We start from the raw sequence: 16,014 nt of genomic DNA on the forward strand, positions 1-16,014 counted from the left end.
ACCAATATGATGTGCATCTTTATGACTGATGATGGGAGGGGGTGTATGCAAGCCAAATAAGGTGGCATTTTGGTGCCCTGATTCTGAGGAGCGTGTTTTAGGCCAGAAGTTCTGCATGTTCTTATCCTTATTTTCATTCAGATTTGTCCCTGCGATCCAGCCTCCCAGAGATGCCGATGACCCAGACCACTGCTCGCCCTCCCATCACCAATGGTGTCCTAGAGTATTTGGAGAAAGAGCTGCGGAACCTCAACCCAGCCCAGCCTCTGCCCCATGACCTCCAAGCCAGATCTGGCCATCCTTGCAGCATGCTGTCCTCCCTGGGGTCTGAGGTCGTGGAACGCAGAATCATCCACCTGCCTCCGCTCATCAGAGACCTGCCATCTTCGCGGAGGACCAGCAACTCCTCCCGCCAGCAGTGGCTCCCCTCGCCTTCCCCTGGACCCTGGGATCTGAGAGGGGGGAGGAGGCAGCACCACTACTCTGATTTCCACCGGGAGTTTCAGGACCGGGAGCCCAAGCGCTGGGCGTTGGAGCAAAGGGAGCTGGACCAGCCGCGGCGTGGAAGGCACCGCGGCTCCAGGCGGCGCGGGTCACCCACGCCCTGGTTGGACAGGGACAGCCTCAGCGACGGCTCCTTGTCCAGTGAGGCCCGCTGGCGGCCCAACCGCCCCCCTCTCCGGAGCCGCTACCTAGAGAGAGCCCGCAGGCCCAGCCCTCGGGGGAGCGCCCAGGGGCACCCAAGGCGCAGGAACCGCAGCTACTCCCCGCCCCCGCCCTCGGGCCTCAGTTCTTGGAGCTGGAGCTCGGAGGAGGAGGAGAAGGCGAGGCAGCCCCGGAACCGGGGGGCCCGCCGCCGCCGCTCGCGATCGCCAAACTGGCCTGAAGAGAAGCCACCCAGCTACCGCTCACTGGATGTCTCCCCAGGCAAGGATGGCAGGAAAAAGGGGAGTGTGGAGAGGCGCTCGGTGAGCCTGGGGCATCCTGCTGAGGGTCGGGCGTGGGCGGAAAGGACACTTGAACCAGGCTGACACAGGCCAGCTCACTTGCCGCCTCTGCAGAGGGTCCCTCCTCCTCCTTTGCAGGCTGGCCCCGTGGGCTTGGTGAGACGCCTCCTGTAGAGCCAGAAGGGAACCAGGGGTGCCGAGGGCGGAGGAGCAGCTCAGGGCTTGATGCTTAAGAAGTGCTTTCTCACCCTCCAGCTCACCCCAGCCCTCATCAAAGTCCCCAGAGGCCAGTCGGGCAGGGTCACCCCATTTCACGGGTGAGGAAACCAGGCTCAGAAAAATTTAAGCACCTTGTGAGTAGTGGAGCAGGGACTCAGCGGGTCTTCGCGGCTAAGGCGCTACTTCCTGTCTTAGCTGCTTTGCTTTTCTTAGCAGCAATTTCCATACCCCAGATTAGAACACCCCCTGACAGGACATTCGTGCCGCTTCTCGGCGCTGCAAGTCAGTGTGCAAGGGCCTGTTGTATTAAAGGACGAGGCCCCCCACCCCAGAAAGTATCGTTAAAGTGATTTAGAAAACAAACAAACAAACAAACAACCCCACAAAAAAAAAACAAACCCTGCTATCCCAAATATGGGTCAAAACTAGAATTCTGTGAACAGGCAAGGTGCCAGTGTCAGAACTTATAAGCTTGAAAGGGGCATGAAGAAGGATGTAGTTCTTTTGGGCCTCTGAATATAGGCCTTTTTTCCTTTTAAGATGTGATTTTAAAAAATCATCTTGTAATTAATATACCCCCAAAATGGTATTCCTTCTGTGTTTTCACTTTGCAAAGTTATGCTGGCCATTGCTCAAAAATATTCATGAACTGCCTTCAGAACCAACTTACAAGCTACCCACTAAAATCTGTTTCTCTGACAAAAGAAAATTTTTCTGTTTTGCTTCTGTTGAGATAAAGGGATATGTAGTAGGTTCTGAGGGAAGTTCCCAGCATAGAGCGGTATCAGAGGAACAGGAATTTTAATCTCTCACACGCTTTGAAGGACACAGCTCTCATTTGGAAATGTAAGTTCTGCTGTGATTTGTTTTAAAACGAATCCCCTGGATAGTGTGTGCAAAGAAACAGGCATCTTATGAAAGCCCCAGTTCTGGTCTTTCTAGGGAAGAACCTTGGTGAGAGTGGTTCGTGAGGAAGATAAACAAGGCCCACAGGCGTTTCTGAAATAATCAATGGCAATTATATTCTCACAGATGTCCCATGAGAGAGGCAAAGACCAGTAATAATGAAACCTGGTAGTATCCTTACTAAGTGGTGCTGAGCCGTGGACATTTATGCAACGTCTTATTTAATCCTTTCAGCACCCTATGAGGTTTACACTATTACGTTCATTTTACAGTGGATACCTCTCTTTCTTCCATGTTACCAGTAAGAAAATTACATCCTGAAAGAAAATACAGAATTAACCAGAGACAGGACAGCCGCTGTTACTTTGGTTATATGGTGACTACATAGTCTCTTATCTTCATTTTTAACAGAAAAATGTAATTTAAAAGCCAGCTTTTGGCCTCAAATCCAAACCCTATTTTCTTGTAAATCTTTTCTTTATAGTCTTCTAAATTAAATTATGTGATTTCTTGTAAGTGAGAGTAGGGAACACCAGTTATGTTCTGGATGCTGGGATAAGCCCTTTCTAAGCCTTATTTCATTCCTTCCTTGAAACAGCCCTGTGAGGCTCAGTGAGGTTAAGTAACATGCCCAAGGTCACACAGCCATTAGGGAATGAAGCCAGAATCTGAACAAAGCCCTCTGACTCTCAAGCCTATGCCCTTTTCAGTAACTCATGCTGCCTCATTAGAGAGAAGAAAATCACGTGGGGAAATGATGTTTTCTTGTGACTTTATTTCTTCTTTATTTTCTGAAACTATTATAATTTCCTTTGTCATCAAGTTGTACCCACCCATAATTCTATCACAAGCAAACCAAATTTTCTATTATAAAGTTGCTTGTGAGAGGCAGTTTCACTTAAGATAATTTTAAAGGCCTTCGTTGTTTTGGATCTCTGAGCTTATCTCCAAAAGAGTTATCACTTTATCACATTCAGCTGTCCACTCATATTCTAAGTGACCAGCGGCCCAGGACCAAAGCTTGATTTGGAAGATTGATTTGTTTGAAGGGCATCCTGCTTCATTTGTAATTTGAACTTTGAATGCCTTTAGTGAGCTCAAAATCACACTCCTTGCTCCTCTCCTTGGTGGGGCTGGATGCTTTCCACACACCTTCCTAGCCTCTGAAATCTTTGGAGCTTGTAGCTAACTGTAGAAGTTATAATACAATTGGGCCACTAGATGGTGATCTTTGATTATGTATAACTTGAAGTTTCTCTATTTGAATTGGTAAGATGTATCACTATTTTCTTAAATCAAACTTTCAATAGTTACAGCTTTACAGTAAGTGTTTACAAAATACTTATTAAAATACTTTATTAAATATTTAGAGTATTTATCAATTAATAAAAAATCTTTTGGCTCACATGAAATCTTCTCTCTCAAGAGTAATGTTTAACAAGTAGACACCAAAAGACAAGGCCTTCCATGTAAATAATCTCATGGGAATTGAATTAGGTAAGGAGTATTCTCTGCCCAGTGCCCACGAGAAAAGGGAGGTTGTGTTGAGGCATCTCCCATTTGACTCCAGAACAAGGACTCCAGCTGAGATCTCACTGTGAGTCTGGTGGTCTTTTCATTCCACCAAAGACTACAACCTCAGAAATATAAGCAATGATAGCAAGCTTTAAACTCCAGCTGTTTCAGACTGAGTTCCTGTGTTCCTGGTCTCCTTCAAATTGATTCTTTTTCTCTCCGATCTTGTTCTATCAGAAAGGGCTTCCCAGGGCATTTCTGATTTGTGCCAAACTTGGCCTGTGCACACCTCTTCTAATACAAGAGAAAACTACTGCATTCTTTCCTTTCCAAGCTAAACTGAAACTTTCTGTAGAGAATCTAAGTTTTTTTTTCTTTTTTCTTGACTTTTAATTTAATAAGTTTTTTTTTACGTTGGGATGCTTTCTTCTACTTTTAATAAAATGTCTATTCTTTCATGTCTTTTCTTAGAAACCCCTGTTCCTTTTGCCCCATTTTGTTGCTTTCCTTTGTGGCAGAGAGCATTCATTCAACATTTCTTTCCGAGAAAAACTTTTTACTGAGTATAGTTGATTTTCAGTGTTTCAGTTGTATAGCAAAGTGATTTAGTTATATATATATATTTTTTTTTCCATTTCAGATTGTTATCCTTGTAATTTATAGGTTATTACAAGATATTGAATATAGTCCCCTGTGCTATACAGCAGGTCCTTGTTGTTTATCTGTATAGTAGTATAATGTCTGTTAATCCCAAGTTCCTAATTTATCCTTCCCCCCACCTTCCCGTTTGGTAACCATAAGTTTGTTTTCTATGTCTGTGACTCTATTTTTGTTTTTTAAGTAAGTTCACTTGTATTATTTTATAGATTCCACATGTAAGTGATATCATGTGATATTTATCTTTCTCTGTCTTACTTCAATAGTATGATAATCTCTAGGTCCACGCATATTGCTGCAAATGGCATTGTTTCATTTTATGGCTGAGTAGTATTCCATTATATATATATATATATATATATATATATATATATATATACACATACATACACACACCCCACATCCTCTTGATCCATTCATCTGTCAGTGGACATTTAGGTGCTTCAGTGTCTTGGCTTTTGTAAATAATGCTGCTGTGAACATTGGGAAGCATGTATCTTTTTTGAATTGGAGTTTTTTCTGGATATATGCCCAAGAGTGGGATTGCTGGATCATATGGCAGTTCTATTTTTAGTTTTTTGAGGAACAGCCATACTGTTTTCCATAGTGGCTGTACCAATTTACATTCCCACCAACAGTGTAGGAGGATTCCTTTTTTCTCCACACCCTCTCCAGCGTTTATTATTTGTAGACTTTTTGATGATGGCCATTTTGACTGGTGTGAGGTGATACCTCATTGTGGCTTTGATTTACATTTCTCTAATAGCGCTGTTGAGCATCTTTTCATGTGCCTGTTGACCATTTGTATACCTTTTTTTGAGAAATGTCTATTTAGATCATTTGCCCCTTTTTTTATTGAGCTGTTTAAGTGGTTTGTATATTTTGGAAATTAATCCCTTATTGGTCACATTGTTTGCAAATATTTTCTCCCATTCTGTAGGTTGTCTTTTCATTTTTCTTATGGTTTCTTTTGCTATGCAAAAGCTTTTAAGTTTAATTAGGTCCCATTTGTTTATTTTTGCTTTTGCTTCCATTAGTCTATGACACAGATCCAAAAAAATATTGCTGCAATTTATGTCAAAGAATGTTCTGCCCATGTGTTCCTCCAGGAGTTTTAGAGTATCCAGTCTTACATTTAGGTCTTTAATCCATTTTGAGTTTATTTTTGTATATGGTGTTAGAGATTTATTTTTGGTAGGGGGCGTAATTAGGTTTACTTATTTGTTTATTTTATTGATGTTTACTGGGATTGAACCCAGGACCTTGTGCATGCTAGGCATGTACTCTACCACTGAGCTATACCCTCCCTGATTTCTCCCAGAATGTTCTGATTTCATTCTCTTACATGTAGCTGTCCAGTTTTCCCAGTACTGCTTATTAAAGAGACTTTCTTTTTTCCATAGTATATATTTTTGCCTCCTTTGTTGTAGATTAATTGACCATAAGTGCATGGGTTTATTTCTGGACTTCCTATAATGTTCCATTGATCTATGTGTCTGTTTTTGTGCCAGTACCATACTTTTTTGGTTACTGTAGCTTTTTAGTATAGTCTGAAGCCAAGGAGCATGATTCCCCCAGCTCCATTCTTCTTTTGCAAGATTTTTTTAGATATTTGTGGTTTTTTGTTTCCATGCAAATTTAAACTTTTTTTTTTGTTCTAGTTCTGTGAAAAGTGCCATTGGTAATTTGATAGGGATTCCACTGAATCTGTAGATTATTTTGGTAGCATGGTCATTTGAACAATATTGATTCTTCCCATCCAAGAACACCAGTGTTATCTCTCCTTCTGTTTGTGTGTTTTCATTTTCTTTTATCAGCATTTTACAGTTCTCAGGAGTACAGGCCTTTGCCTCCTTAGGTAGGTTTATTCCTAGGTGTTTTGATGCAATGGTAAATGGGACTGTTTCCTTAATTTCTCTTTCTGATATTTCATTTTTAGTGTGTAGAAATGCAACAGATTTCTGTATATTAATTTGGCATCCTGCAACTTTACCAAATTCATTGATTAGCTCTAGTAGTTTTCTGATAGTGTCTTAAGGAATTTCTATGTATAGTATCATATCATCTGAAATAGTGACAGTTTTACTACTACTTTTCCAATTTGGGTTCCTTTTATTTCTTTTTCTTCTCTGATTGATGTGGCAAGGACTTCCAAAACTATGTTGAATAAAAGTGGTGAGAGTGGGAATTTGTCTTATTCCTGATCTTAGAATGCTTTCAGTTTTTCAGATGGAATACTCTATAAATCTCAATTAAGTCCATTTTGTCTAATGTGTTCGTTTAGGCCTGTATTCCCATGTTGATTTTTCTGTCTGGATGATCTATCCATTGATGAAAGTGGGGTGTTAAAGTCCCCGCTATTACTGTGTTACTGTCAGTTTCTCCTATGTCTGTTAATATTTGCTTTGTATATTGAAGTGTTCATATGTTAAGTGCATATATATTTATATATTTACCACTGTTATACTTCTTCTTGAATTGACCCCTCGATCCTTATGTAGTGTCCTTCTTTGTCTCTTGTAACAGTCTTTATTTTAAGGTCTGTTTTGTCTGATATAAGTATTGCTACTTTGGCTTTCTTCTGGTTTCCATTTGCCTGGAATACCTTTTCCCACACCCTCACTTTCAGTCTGTATGTGTCTCTAGATCTGAAGTGAGTCTCTATGTAGGCAGCATACATACAGGTCTTGTTTTTTTTAATCCTTTCAGCCAGTCTGTGTCTTTTGGTTGTAGCATTTAGTCCATTTACATTTAAGGTAATTATTGATATGAATGTTCTTAAGCCATTTTGTTAATTGTTTTGGGTTTGTTTTTGTAGGTATTCCCCCCACCTACCTTCTTTTTTTGTCAATTTGATTACTGTATGTCTTGGTGTGTTCCTCTTTGGGTTCATCCTGTATGACACTGCCCTTACTGGACTTGCATGACTGCTTCCTTTCCCAAGATAGGGAAGTTTTCAGCTATTATCTCTTCAAATATTTTCCCAGGCCCTTTCTCTCTCTTTCTTCTGGGATCCCTTTAATGTGAATATTCATGCACTTGGTACTGTCCTGGAGGTCTCTTAAACTGTCCTCATTTCTTTTCACTCTTTTTCTCTTTTTTCTGTTCTGTGGCAATGATTACCACTAGTGTGTTTTCCAGCTTACTGATCCATTCTTCTGCCTCATTTAGTCTACTATTGATTCCTTCTATTTTTCATTTCAGTTATTATAGTCGTCATCTCTCTTTGATCTTTGTATTTTCTAACTCTTTGTTAAAAACATGTAATTTCTCACTTTGTGCATCCATTCTCCTCCTGAGTTCTTTGGTCATCTTCATAATCATTACTCTGAACTCTTTCTCACGTAGATTGCCTATCTCCACTTAGTTCTTATTCTGAGTATTTTTTAAACGCCTTTATTGTGGTATGATTCCTATACAGTAAAATACACATATTTCAGATGTACAATTTGATGAATTTTGATAGATGTATATACCTATGAAACCACCACCACAATCAAGATAGCTAACATTTCCATCACTCCCTAAGAGGTGCAGATTTCAAATTCCCAATTTATCCTTTCCCACTCCTTTTCCCACCTAGTAACCATAAGTTTATTCTCTATGTGTGTGAGTCTGTTTCTTTCTTTCTTTTTTTTTCTCACATTTTTTTGGGGGTAAGGGTGATAATTAGGTTTATTTATTTTAATGGTGGTACTGAGGACTGAACTCAGGACCTTGTGCATGCTAGGCAAGCACTCTACCACTGAGCTATACTCTTCCTCCTAGTCTGTTTCTGTTTTGTACATAAGTTCATTTGTGTCCTTTTTTTTTAGGTTCCACATATAAGCAATATCATATGGTATTTTTCTTTCTCTTTCTGGCTTACTTCACTTAGAGTGACAATCACCAGGTCTGTCCATGTTGCTGCAAATGGTATTATTTTATTTTTTATGGCTGAGTAGTATTCCATTGTATAAATATATCACATTTTCTTTATCCAGTCATCTGTCGATGGACATTTGGGTTGTTTCCATGCCTTGGCTATTGTAAATAGTGCTGCTGTGAATGCTGGGTGCATGTGTCTTTTTGAATTGTATTTTTCTCTAGATATATGCCCAAGAGTGGGATTTCTGGGTCACATGGTAAGTTTATTTTTGGTTTTTAATGAACCTCCATGCTGTCCTCTATAGTGGTTTTGTGTGTGCGTGTGTGTGTGTGTGTCTTTTCGAGGGGTCAGGGAGGAGGTAATTTGGTTTATTTATTTATTTTCAGAGGAGGTACTGGGGATTGAACCCAGGAAGTTGTGCGCTTGTGCATGCCAAGTATGCACTCCACGACTTTAACTATACCTTCCCCTTGGGGTTTTATCTTGTTCCTTTATCTGGAGCATACTCCTCTGCCACCTCATTTTGTCTAAGTTGCTAATTGTATTTTTATGTATGTGGTAGGTTAGTTACATTTCTTGACCTTGGAGAAGTGGCCCTCTGTAGGAGGCATCCTATGTGTCTTACTTAGCAGTGTAGCCCCATCTTAATATCCATGCTATATGCTCTAGGGGTACCCTTTAAGAGGACTGTGAGTCCTGTTGTGGCGGCTATGTGAGCGGTCTGGTAGGCTGGGTTGGTCCCTAGTCTGATTGGTTGCCAGGCTGTGCCTTGTGCAGATGCTGCTGGCTGCTGTTTAGTGGGGTCTAGTCATGAGGTGGCTGGTTGCAGAATATTAGGGGGCCCTGGGGCTAGTATTGGCTCACTGATGGGTGGGATCAGGGTCCCAAAGACTCTGGGGCTGTTGCCCACCCATTGGCAGGTAAAGCTAGATCCTGGGGTTACTGCTGGACTGCTGGCAGGCAGAACTGTTTCCTGGAGTCTGGCTGCAGGACCCAGGAACACCAGAGCTCATTTTAGATTGTTGATGGGGGAAGGTGGTTCCTGACACAGTTGGGTATGGGGTCCAGGATGTCCCGAAGGTTGTATTGGCCTGCTCATGGGCAAGGCCAGGGCCCGGCTGGTCAGAGTGGGGTCTGGCCTGTGTTGCAGGATTGTAGTTTTCTTGCTTGTGGTGTCTGCCCGTTGGTGGGTGAGGCTGATCTACAGGCTTGGGCAGGCTTTCTGGTGGCAGAGGCCAGTGCCTGCCCACTGGTAGGTGGAGTTGGGTTTTGGCCTCTGGAGGGCTGGGCCATGTCTACAGGTGTGTCTAGAAGTGCCTGTGGGCTCTTCAGTCATAGTTAGAAAAATATGGGAAATGTAAATTATAGTCCTTGAAGCCCTTTAGATTAAGATGAGAAAGCTGAAAGATCAAGTGTAATAACTTCTGAAGAAAAGGCACTGAGTTTGGTCAGGAAGAGGTAATTAGTGATCTCTGAAAATAACTTCAGAGAAATGCCAAGGTATGAAGCTAAACCTTTTAGACAAGGGCTGAGAACAAATGGTTAAGGAGAATATAAATGGGGAAAGGAGATCTGGGCCATGTCTTTATGGACAAATGGTAGAGCAGGACTGATGAATGGAACAGGGTACCTTTTTTTTCTAAGACTTAAAGATATTAAAAATCAGCAAGAGGCAGAGTGAATGAGACTCTAAGAAAGTTTCAGAAATTAAAGGTGTTTGAGGGAGGCTCCAGAGAGGTAGGAAAGATGAGAAATCTAAGCCAGGGGGCTTCACAAAGAATTAAGAAATAATTTTTAGATTCAGATCTGCTGTCCCAGAAGCCACCACTCAACCAAGGATTTGCACCAAAATCAAGCCCACATGTGTACTGTATACCTAGACAGCAGAGCCCAGCTGACTGGATTTTCTGTGTTCTTCTATTCCCCAGGAAAGAGAGAGCTCCCATAGTGGAAGGAGTGTGGTCATTTAGTCACTGAACACAGCACTACTTCTGTGGCTGCTTCTCAGCTCCCGAGTGTCATCAGCATCACCGAGATGTCCAGCTGACTTGGGAGGGACTTTCCAGCTGACTTGAGAGTTTGTATCTAACCATAAGTTTGTAGCTAATGGTTTTGGGTTAGATTCTGAGAATCAAATAGAATTTTTTTTTAAAAGTTTGAGGAATTAATGGCTCTAGTTTTATCCTTGGTTCACACTCTGCATATTTAGATAGTCTCTGACTTGTAATGAACCCTAACTGGGATGTGATCCCTCAGGAACTTAGTAGCCTGGGTCTTCAACTGTGTTACACTGCTCAGAACCATGGCCATTCTCAAAGTGAGGAATCTTTAAGAGGAAATCTATGGAGTATGACAGGGAGATTTCCATGGAAACTTGTCTCTCCCTATAGCATATCTAGAGGATCCTTCCATGTTATGAGTCTACCGTCCCCAAGACTGGTCCTGAGTTCCTCTGAGGGTCCACCCAGAGATGGCGCAGGAAATAACTCCAGCCATGTGCCCTCTCATGGGCTACTTCTTGTAAGTGTAGAAAGTCACAGAGGGGCAGTTTTGTACCAGTCTTATTCCTGTCCTTTGTTTTCCTCTTTTTTCCCCCCTACATCTAATTTATATGTTCTTATATAGTATTTATCCATTAAAACCATTTTAAATGCTTCTTGGGAACAACAGTCATTAAATTGTACACTTATAAGGAATGAATCCTATGATACGGCTACTATACCACAGTAAAAATCTGAAGTATAGTAGATGAACACCATTCCAAAATTTTTTCTCTGCATATATAGTGATAAAAATCCTTTTAAAATGTGTTCAAATGAATTCTAATTTTAATTGAAAACTTTTTTCTTTAACAGAAGACAAGAAATTGAAGTGAAAGAAACTAGAGGTTTTGTTAAAGTCTTTCATTTCCAGGATTTTTTTTAAAGAGCCCCCCTCCCCACCTCAGATTATGAAAAAAGATAAAGGAAAATGGTGCACAGTTGGCATCACTGTGCTTTAAAATCCCAGGTTTCAAATGGACTTCTTGGTGTAAATACGAGAATGCTAGCAACTCTCATATTTCCTCTAATCTCTCTGCTCCTCACCTCCCAATTTAGTTTTGTCAAAATAAAGTTCCCAGTTACATTTAATTTAGAAAACCTGAAAAAGAAATAATTTTTATTCAGGATATTTTCCAACTTCTGCAGAAGGATGACCATATTAAATCAAAAGCTGTTCTGGTCTTTTATAATTCTGTAGAGATAAATGCTGCACTTCTGTTGGGGTGTGTCATGGGCAGAGTTCTTAAAGTTCATTTTAAGTTCCAAAATATCAAGACAGGAACTAGTCAGGTGTTTGGACTTTTCATTATCTCAAACATATTTCATAATTCTTGACAAAGATTTACATTTCAGATTAATCATTAGACAGTTTGACAGCACAAGAGTCTTCATTTCCTTACCTTGAATAGCAGGAAAATACAGGAGAGAAATCGTAGGTAAGATAGGGCGTAGTCAGGTTTTATATTACTGGAGACCTCATCTGAACCTGAATTAGTAAATACAACCTTCCTTTCGATACTCAGGTCATAAATAATATATCGTTCCCTCTAGAATCTATTAGCAGAAAAAAAGTGATTTACAACATAGTGTCTGAATTTAAAAAGTACTTTTAGGACCTGTTATTGATCTTGTTTAGTTTCCTTTTAAGTTAAAGTTGACGATGCCTTTCTTAAACAGAGGCTCAAATTTTGGTTTACGTATTTCATCCCTTATAGATGAGATATATTATTCTATCTTCATATACATAAGTATTATTTTACCAAAGTTTGTATTTATAACCTGCTTTACAGTCATCTTTCTCATAATTAGTATTTGTTTTATATTTAGCACAGCTTCTGCATCCCCGAGTTCTTTATTTTTATTCATCTTTTCTTATCTGGATTTCATCACACACAGCTTTTGCAAGAGGTTCTCTCATAAAGGCAATCTTCCTTAAGTTCATTCATGTTTATGAAAGCTGTCAGTGACCCTAAGAATTCTATCAAATTTTGGTATAATTTTTTTCTTTAGAATATTGTACCAACTGCTCCATTATCTTTTGGTATTGAATGCTGCTGTGGAAAAACGTGAGGACAGTCTACGGGGATTTTTTTTTTTCTTTGTAGATCAGTGGCTCTTAAAGTATGGTCCCTGGATCAGCAGCATTAATATTACCTGGGAATTCATTAAAATGAAAATTTTCAGTCCCCACTTTGTAGCTACTGAATTAGAAACTTGGAGCATAGAATCCAGTAATCTGGTTTAACAAACCATTCAGGTGTTTCTCATGCATGCTAAAGTTCACAAACTTATTAAATATTTACTTTTTCTGTCTGAACACCTGAAGATTTCTTACTTTGAAATTTAATAGCCTAATCCAGGATATCTTACAATTGAGAGTTCTCTATCAAAATTTCCTGGATTCATCTTTCAGTGTGCGCTGATTGGTCATGGACACGTAGTAAACAAATTAATCATTTGGCTCTTATGACTCTGGATGGCCATACAGCTCAAGATAGTTTTAATTTATGCCTGCCTGTTGTCCCAGGATACTTATTACTAGTGTCTCCTTTTACTCTCAGAACTGCCCTAGTTTGGATGATAGACTGCATGGTCACCCCATTTATGACCATTGAGTCCAGTGGCTTGCAAAATACGTATGACTGATCAAGATGCTGTGTGGACTCTGTGGAAGCCCTGATGGGAGATGCAGAGTAAAGGCCCAGAGGATTTTGGAGCAAAATCATGCCTATTTTGAAAATTATCCTTATTTTGAGAGGTGGCTCTTGGCTTGCTATTGGGCTGTGGTAGAGACTGAACACTCACTTGGCTGTAGAATACCAGCTGCCCAACATGATCTACCAAGCCATAGGGTCAGGCATGCCTAGCAACACTCTTTCATCATGTGGTATATTTGGGACTGGGCTTGAGCCAATGTAAACTGGATGAGCAGGTGGCTCTCACTCCTGGTGTGCTACTCCAGTTGCATTGCCATCCTGCCCTCATTTTATGCTTAAGCCACATGAAGTGCTCTCTATGGCCAGTTGACTGAAAAAGAAAAAAATCAGAGCCTAGTTTATAGACGGTTTTTCATGACAACTGGAGATGACTTCTGCAATGCAGCAGCCCCACAAGGAGTGGCTCTTTAGTAAAAGAACAGGGAATTCCATCCGGTGGGCAGAATTTTAAACAGGACGACTTACTGTCCATTTTGCCCACAGGAAAGCTGGCCTGTGGAGCAGCTCTAGACTAATACATGTATAGGGACTACTGATTTGGCAGGACAGCTAGGACCATGAAAGGAATAAGCTATGAGGATTGGTAACAAGTTGGTCTTGGGAAAGAGGTATGTGAAGGGATCTCTCAGAGTGAACTTGGAGTGTGAGAATGTGTGTGTCCTGTGTAAATGCTCACCAAAAGGCCTTTACTTCAGAGTTTTTCTTTACCCAGGTAAGCATGATGACCCTCCTAATTTCAGTGCTAGGGACCCTATGATCAATTATTCAGTGCCAAATATTCCTGTGGGTCAAACCATTATGATTACCCACACCGGTCCTTCTTATTAAAGTAACCAGCCCAAGTTGTCTCTGGTAATTTGGTGCTACTTATCTCTGCCAACCCAAGATGTCATCATCCTTATTGAAATAATAGAACCTATTTCAATATCAGTATTTTCCACCTTCATCTCTGACCTATAGAAGACAGCCACTGTGGTGCTTTTCAAATATGCTGGTACTACCTTCATTAATGCATTTCTCAATGTTCTTCTGACAGCTATGTCCTCAAACTGGGACGGCTTGAGTGGCTAATACATAACAAGTCCACTTTGACATTGTCATCTCCCTAAGTCTTTCTGTTCCTTCTTTTATAAGAGATTTCTGGCATTTCAACTAATCATAGGCCAGAAGTGAATCCAATTTTCAGTCTACAAAAGATAAAATAATTAGAATTCTACCAACTGCATGTGATAGCACACTGAATCCAGAATCTCTGGTAAGTGCAACTATGTAATAATGTCAGCCTAACTGAAATGATTTTCCTCCATTTCTGGTGTAGTTCCTTCATAATTTGGTTCCATGTACATTCCTCCAGGTTTTTGCTGATAAACATTAGTGCAGTTTAGTAACTTGTTTATCATGCAAGCCTTTTGCTCCCAAATTTGACTTGGTAATTGGTCCCACAGGCATTTCAGGATCTTCCTCTGGCCGCAGATGTGGAGGCAATGAAGGGGAGTTGGGTAGGGCATGAAGAGAATTGGCACTCACTTGCCCGGTAATTACCTCAAGTAGGGTCATTACAGGGTCTTCAAGCAAGGGAGGATCACCATCAATCAGGAGTGAGGGGCTGCTCTGCTGGCAACAGAGGCTCTCAGTGTTTGCAGTTAACAGATTCCTAGAGTCATCTGAATTCTTCTAGGATAACCGTTCCAATTCCTGGGTCCCCTGTGTTCCTGACAGCCTGTCCCCTTTTCTTTCTCACTGTTCCCTTGTCTGTTTTTGTCTCTTCCTGTTGTTGCTCTTTTTGTCTCGCTTACAAGCTGTGTGCCTTCATACTTCAGCTTTTCTCTCTGTATTTGCTCATCTGTCCTCTCAGCTGACCACCTTCTTTTACATGATTCTAATCTCACCCCTGTGTAACTTTTGCTTACACAAAACTAGCTATGCTGCCAACACCCCTGCCCCGCAACAACCTACACATCCTTCAATTTGAGTGCCCTACACCATCTGACTGGCTCTCTGAACCTTTGACTCAATTCTAAACTCTTGAGAGATTCTGATGAGCCCTACTTGGGCTGATGCTCCACCCTTGGTCCCATCTCCAAAGATGGCAGAGTCACTTAATACCTAGGGTTTCCCTTCCTCTGGGTCGTGGCTGGTGAGGTTCTGTAAGAGAGGTTTGGGCTGGGAGGATTCTGTGGAGGATGTGAAAGAAATATGATGCTGTGCTTCATTATTAGTATTCTGCCTCCTTTTGAGTTTCTGTAATTGAATACTGTAAAGATTATAGTTGGAGTTAGGTGAGGGTAGATTTACAACAATAAAGTTCTAATTTACTGAAGATCTGAACTTCCTTTCCTACGCGTTAAAGCTTAACATAGTAGATTGTAGTATTTATGGAGTCCCTACTGTATCCCCAAAGCTTTGCACATATTTTATTCTCTGAGAAACTCTATTAACACTTATTATCACCCTCTACTCTAGTCTCAGAGAGACTAAGAAACTTTGCAAAAGGACCCACAGTAGTAAATAGAGATTCAAACTAGAGTTTGTTATTCCAGGCTCCGTGGTTTTTCTAGTAACAATACAAAGCTCTCTCTCCAACCAGAGCAATAAGGAACTTACCTTTAGTTAAAATGAAATCCACTTCTTTTAGAGATCCTAATGTCTCAGAAGGCACCAGAACAAAGCAGAAAACAGGCATGTTAAAGGAGAATTGTGCTGGCTTTGTCTGTTATGGCGCAGCCTAGAAAGGAGGCCACTCCTCAAGCTGCACGTTGCAGCACAGTCTGTGTGCCACCATACAGGACGTGTAATTTCTCAGGGACCATACAGGACCTTATAAATCCTCCCCAGATGCCATATGAAGCGTTAATCTTACCCTTATGAAGACCTGTACTATAGTCTGTGGAGGAAAGAAAAGGTCAACAAAACAAACACATTGTGCTTAGATTTCTAGAAAGCAGACTCACAGGAATTCCTAGGTTTCTTTTTGTTGCCTGTGTATCTCAGACAGGATGTAGAGAAGCCTACGAACTGGAACCACCAATAGGTGCAACCGAAAAAGTCCTCCATAATGGCTGTTCTCCTTAGCCAAAGAACCACCAGAAAAAGAGCAGTTTAGCAGAATAGAAAACATTTTTTTCTTCTACTACCAATCCTAC

At 40.9% G+C, this 16,014-nt stretch overlaps 1 protein-coding gene across 9 annotated transcripts in view; it reads left to right on the forward strand.

Moving 5' to 3' along the window:
- ILDR1 (immunoglobulin like domain containing receptor 1) overlaps positions 1–15,191 on the forward strand; it is a 38,610-nt gene extending 23,419 nt beyond the window's left edge. For 5 of the 9 annotated variants that reach the window (XM_072964100.1, XM_072964128.1, XM_072964107.1 and 2 more), the window contains one exon: positions 142–3,437. In XM_072964100.1, the coding sequence (XP_072820201.1) occupies positions 142–1,031 (890 nt within the window). In that variant the 3' untranslated portion in view covers positions 1,032–3,437. Of the gene's footprint in view, positions 1–141; positions 3,438–10,040 lie in introns of those variants that run through there. The other 4 variants (XM_072964101.1, XM_006215743.4, XM_015249109.3 and 1 more) reach the window with 2 other exon arrangements.
- The last annotated feature ends 823 nt before the right edge of the window (positions 15,192–16,014 follow it).

The sequence above is a fragment of the Vicugna pacos genome, chromosome 1, assembly GCF_048564905.1.
Source record: "Vicugna pacos chromosome 1, VicPac4, whole genome shotgun sequence".
Taxonomy (NCBI): Eukaryota; Metazoa; Chordata; class Mammalia; order Artiodactyla; family Camelidae; genus Vicugna; species Vicugna pacos.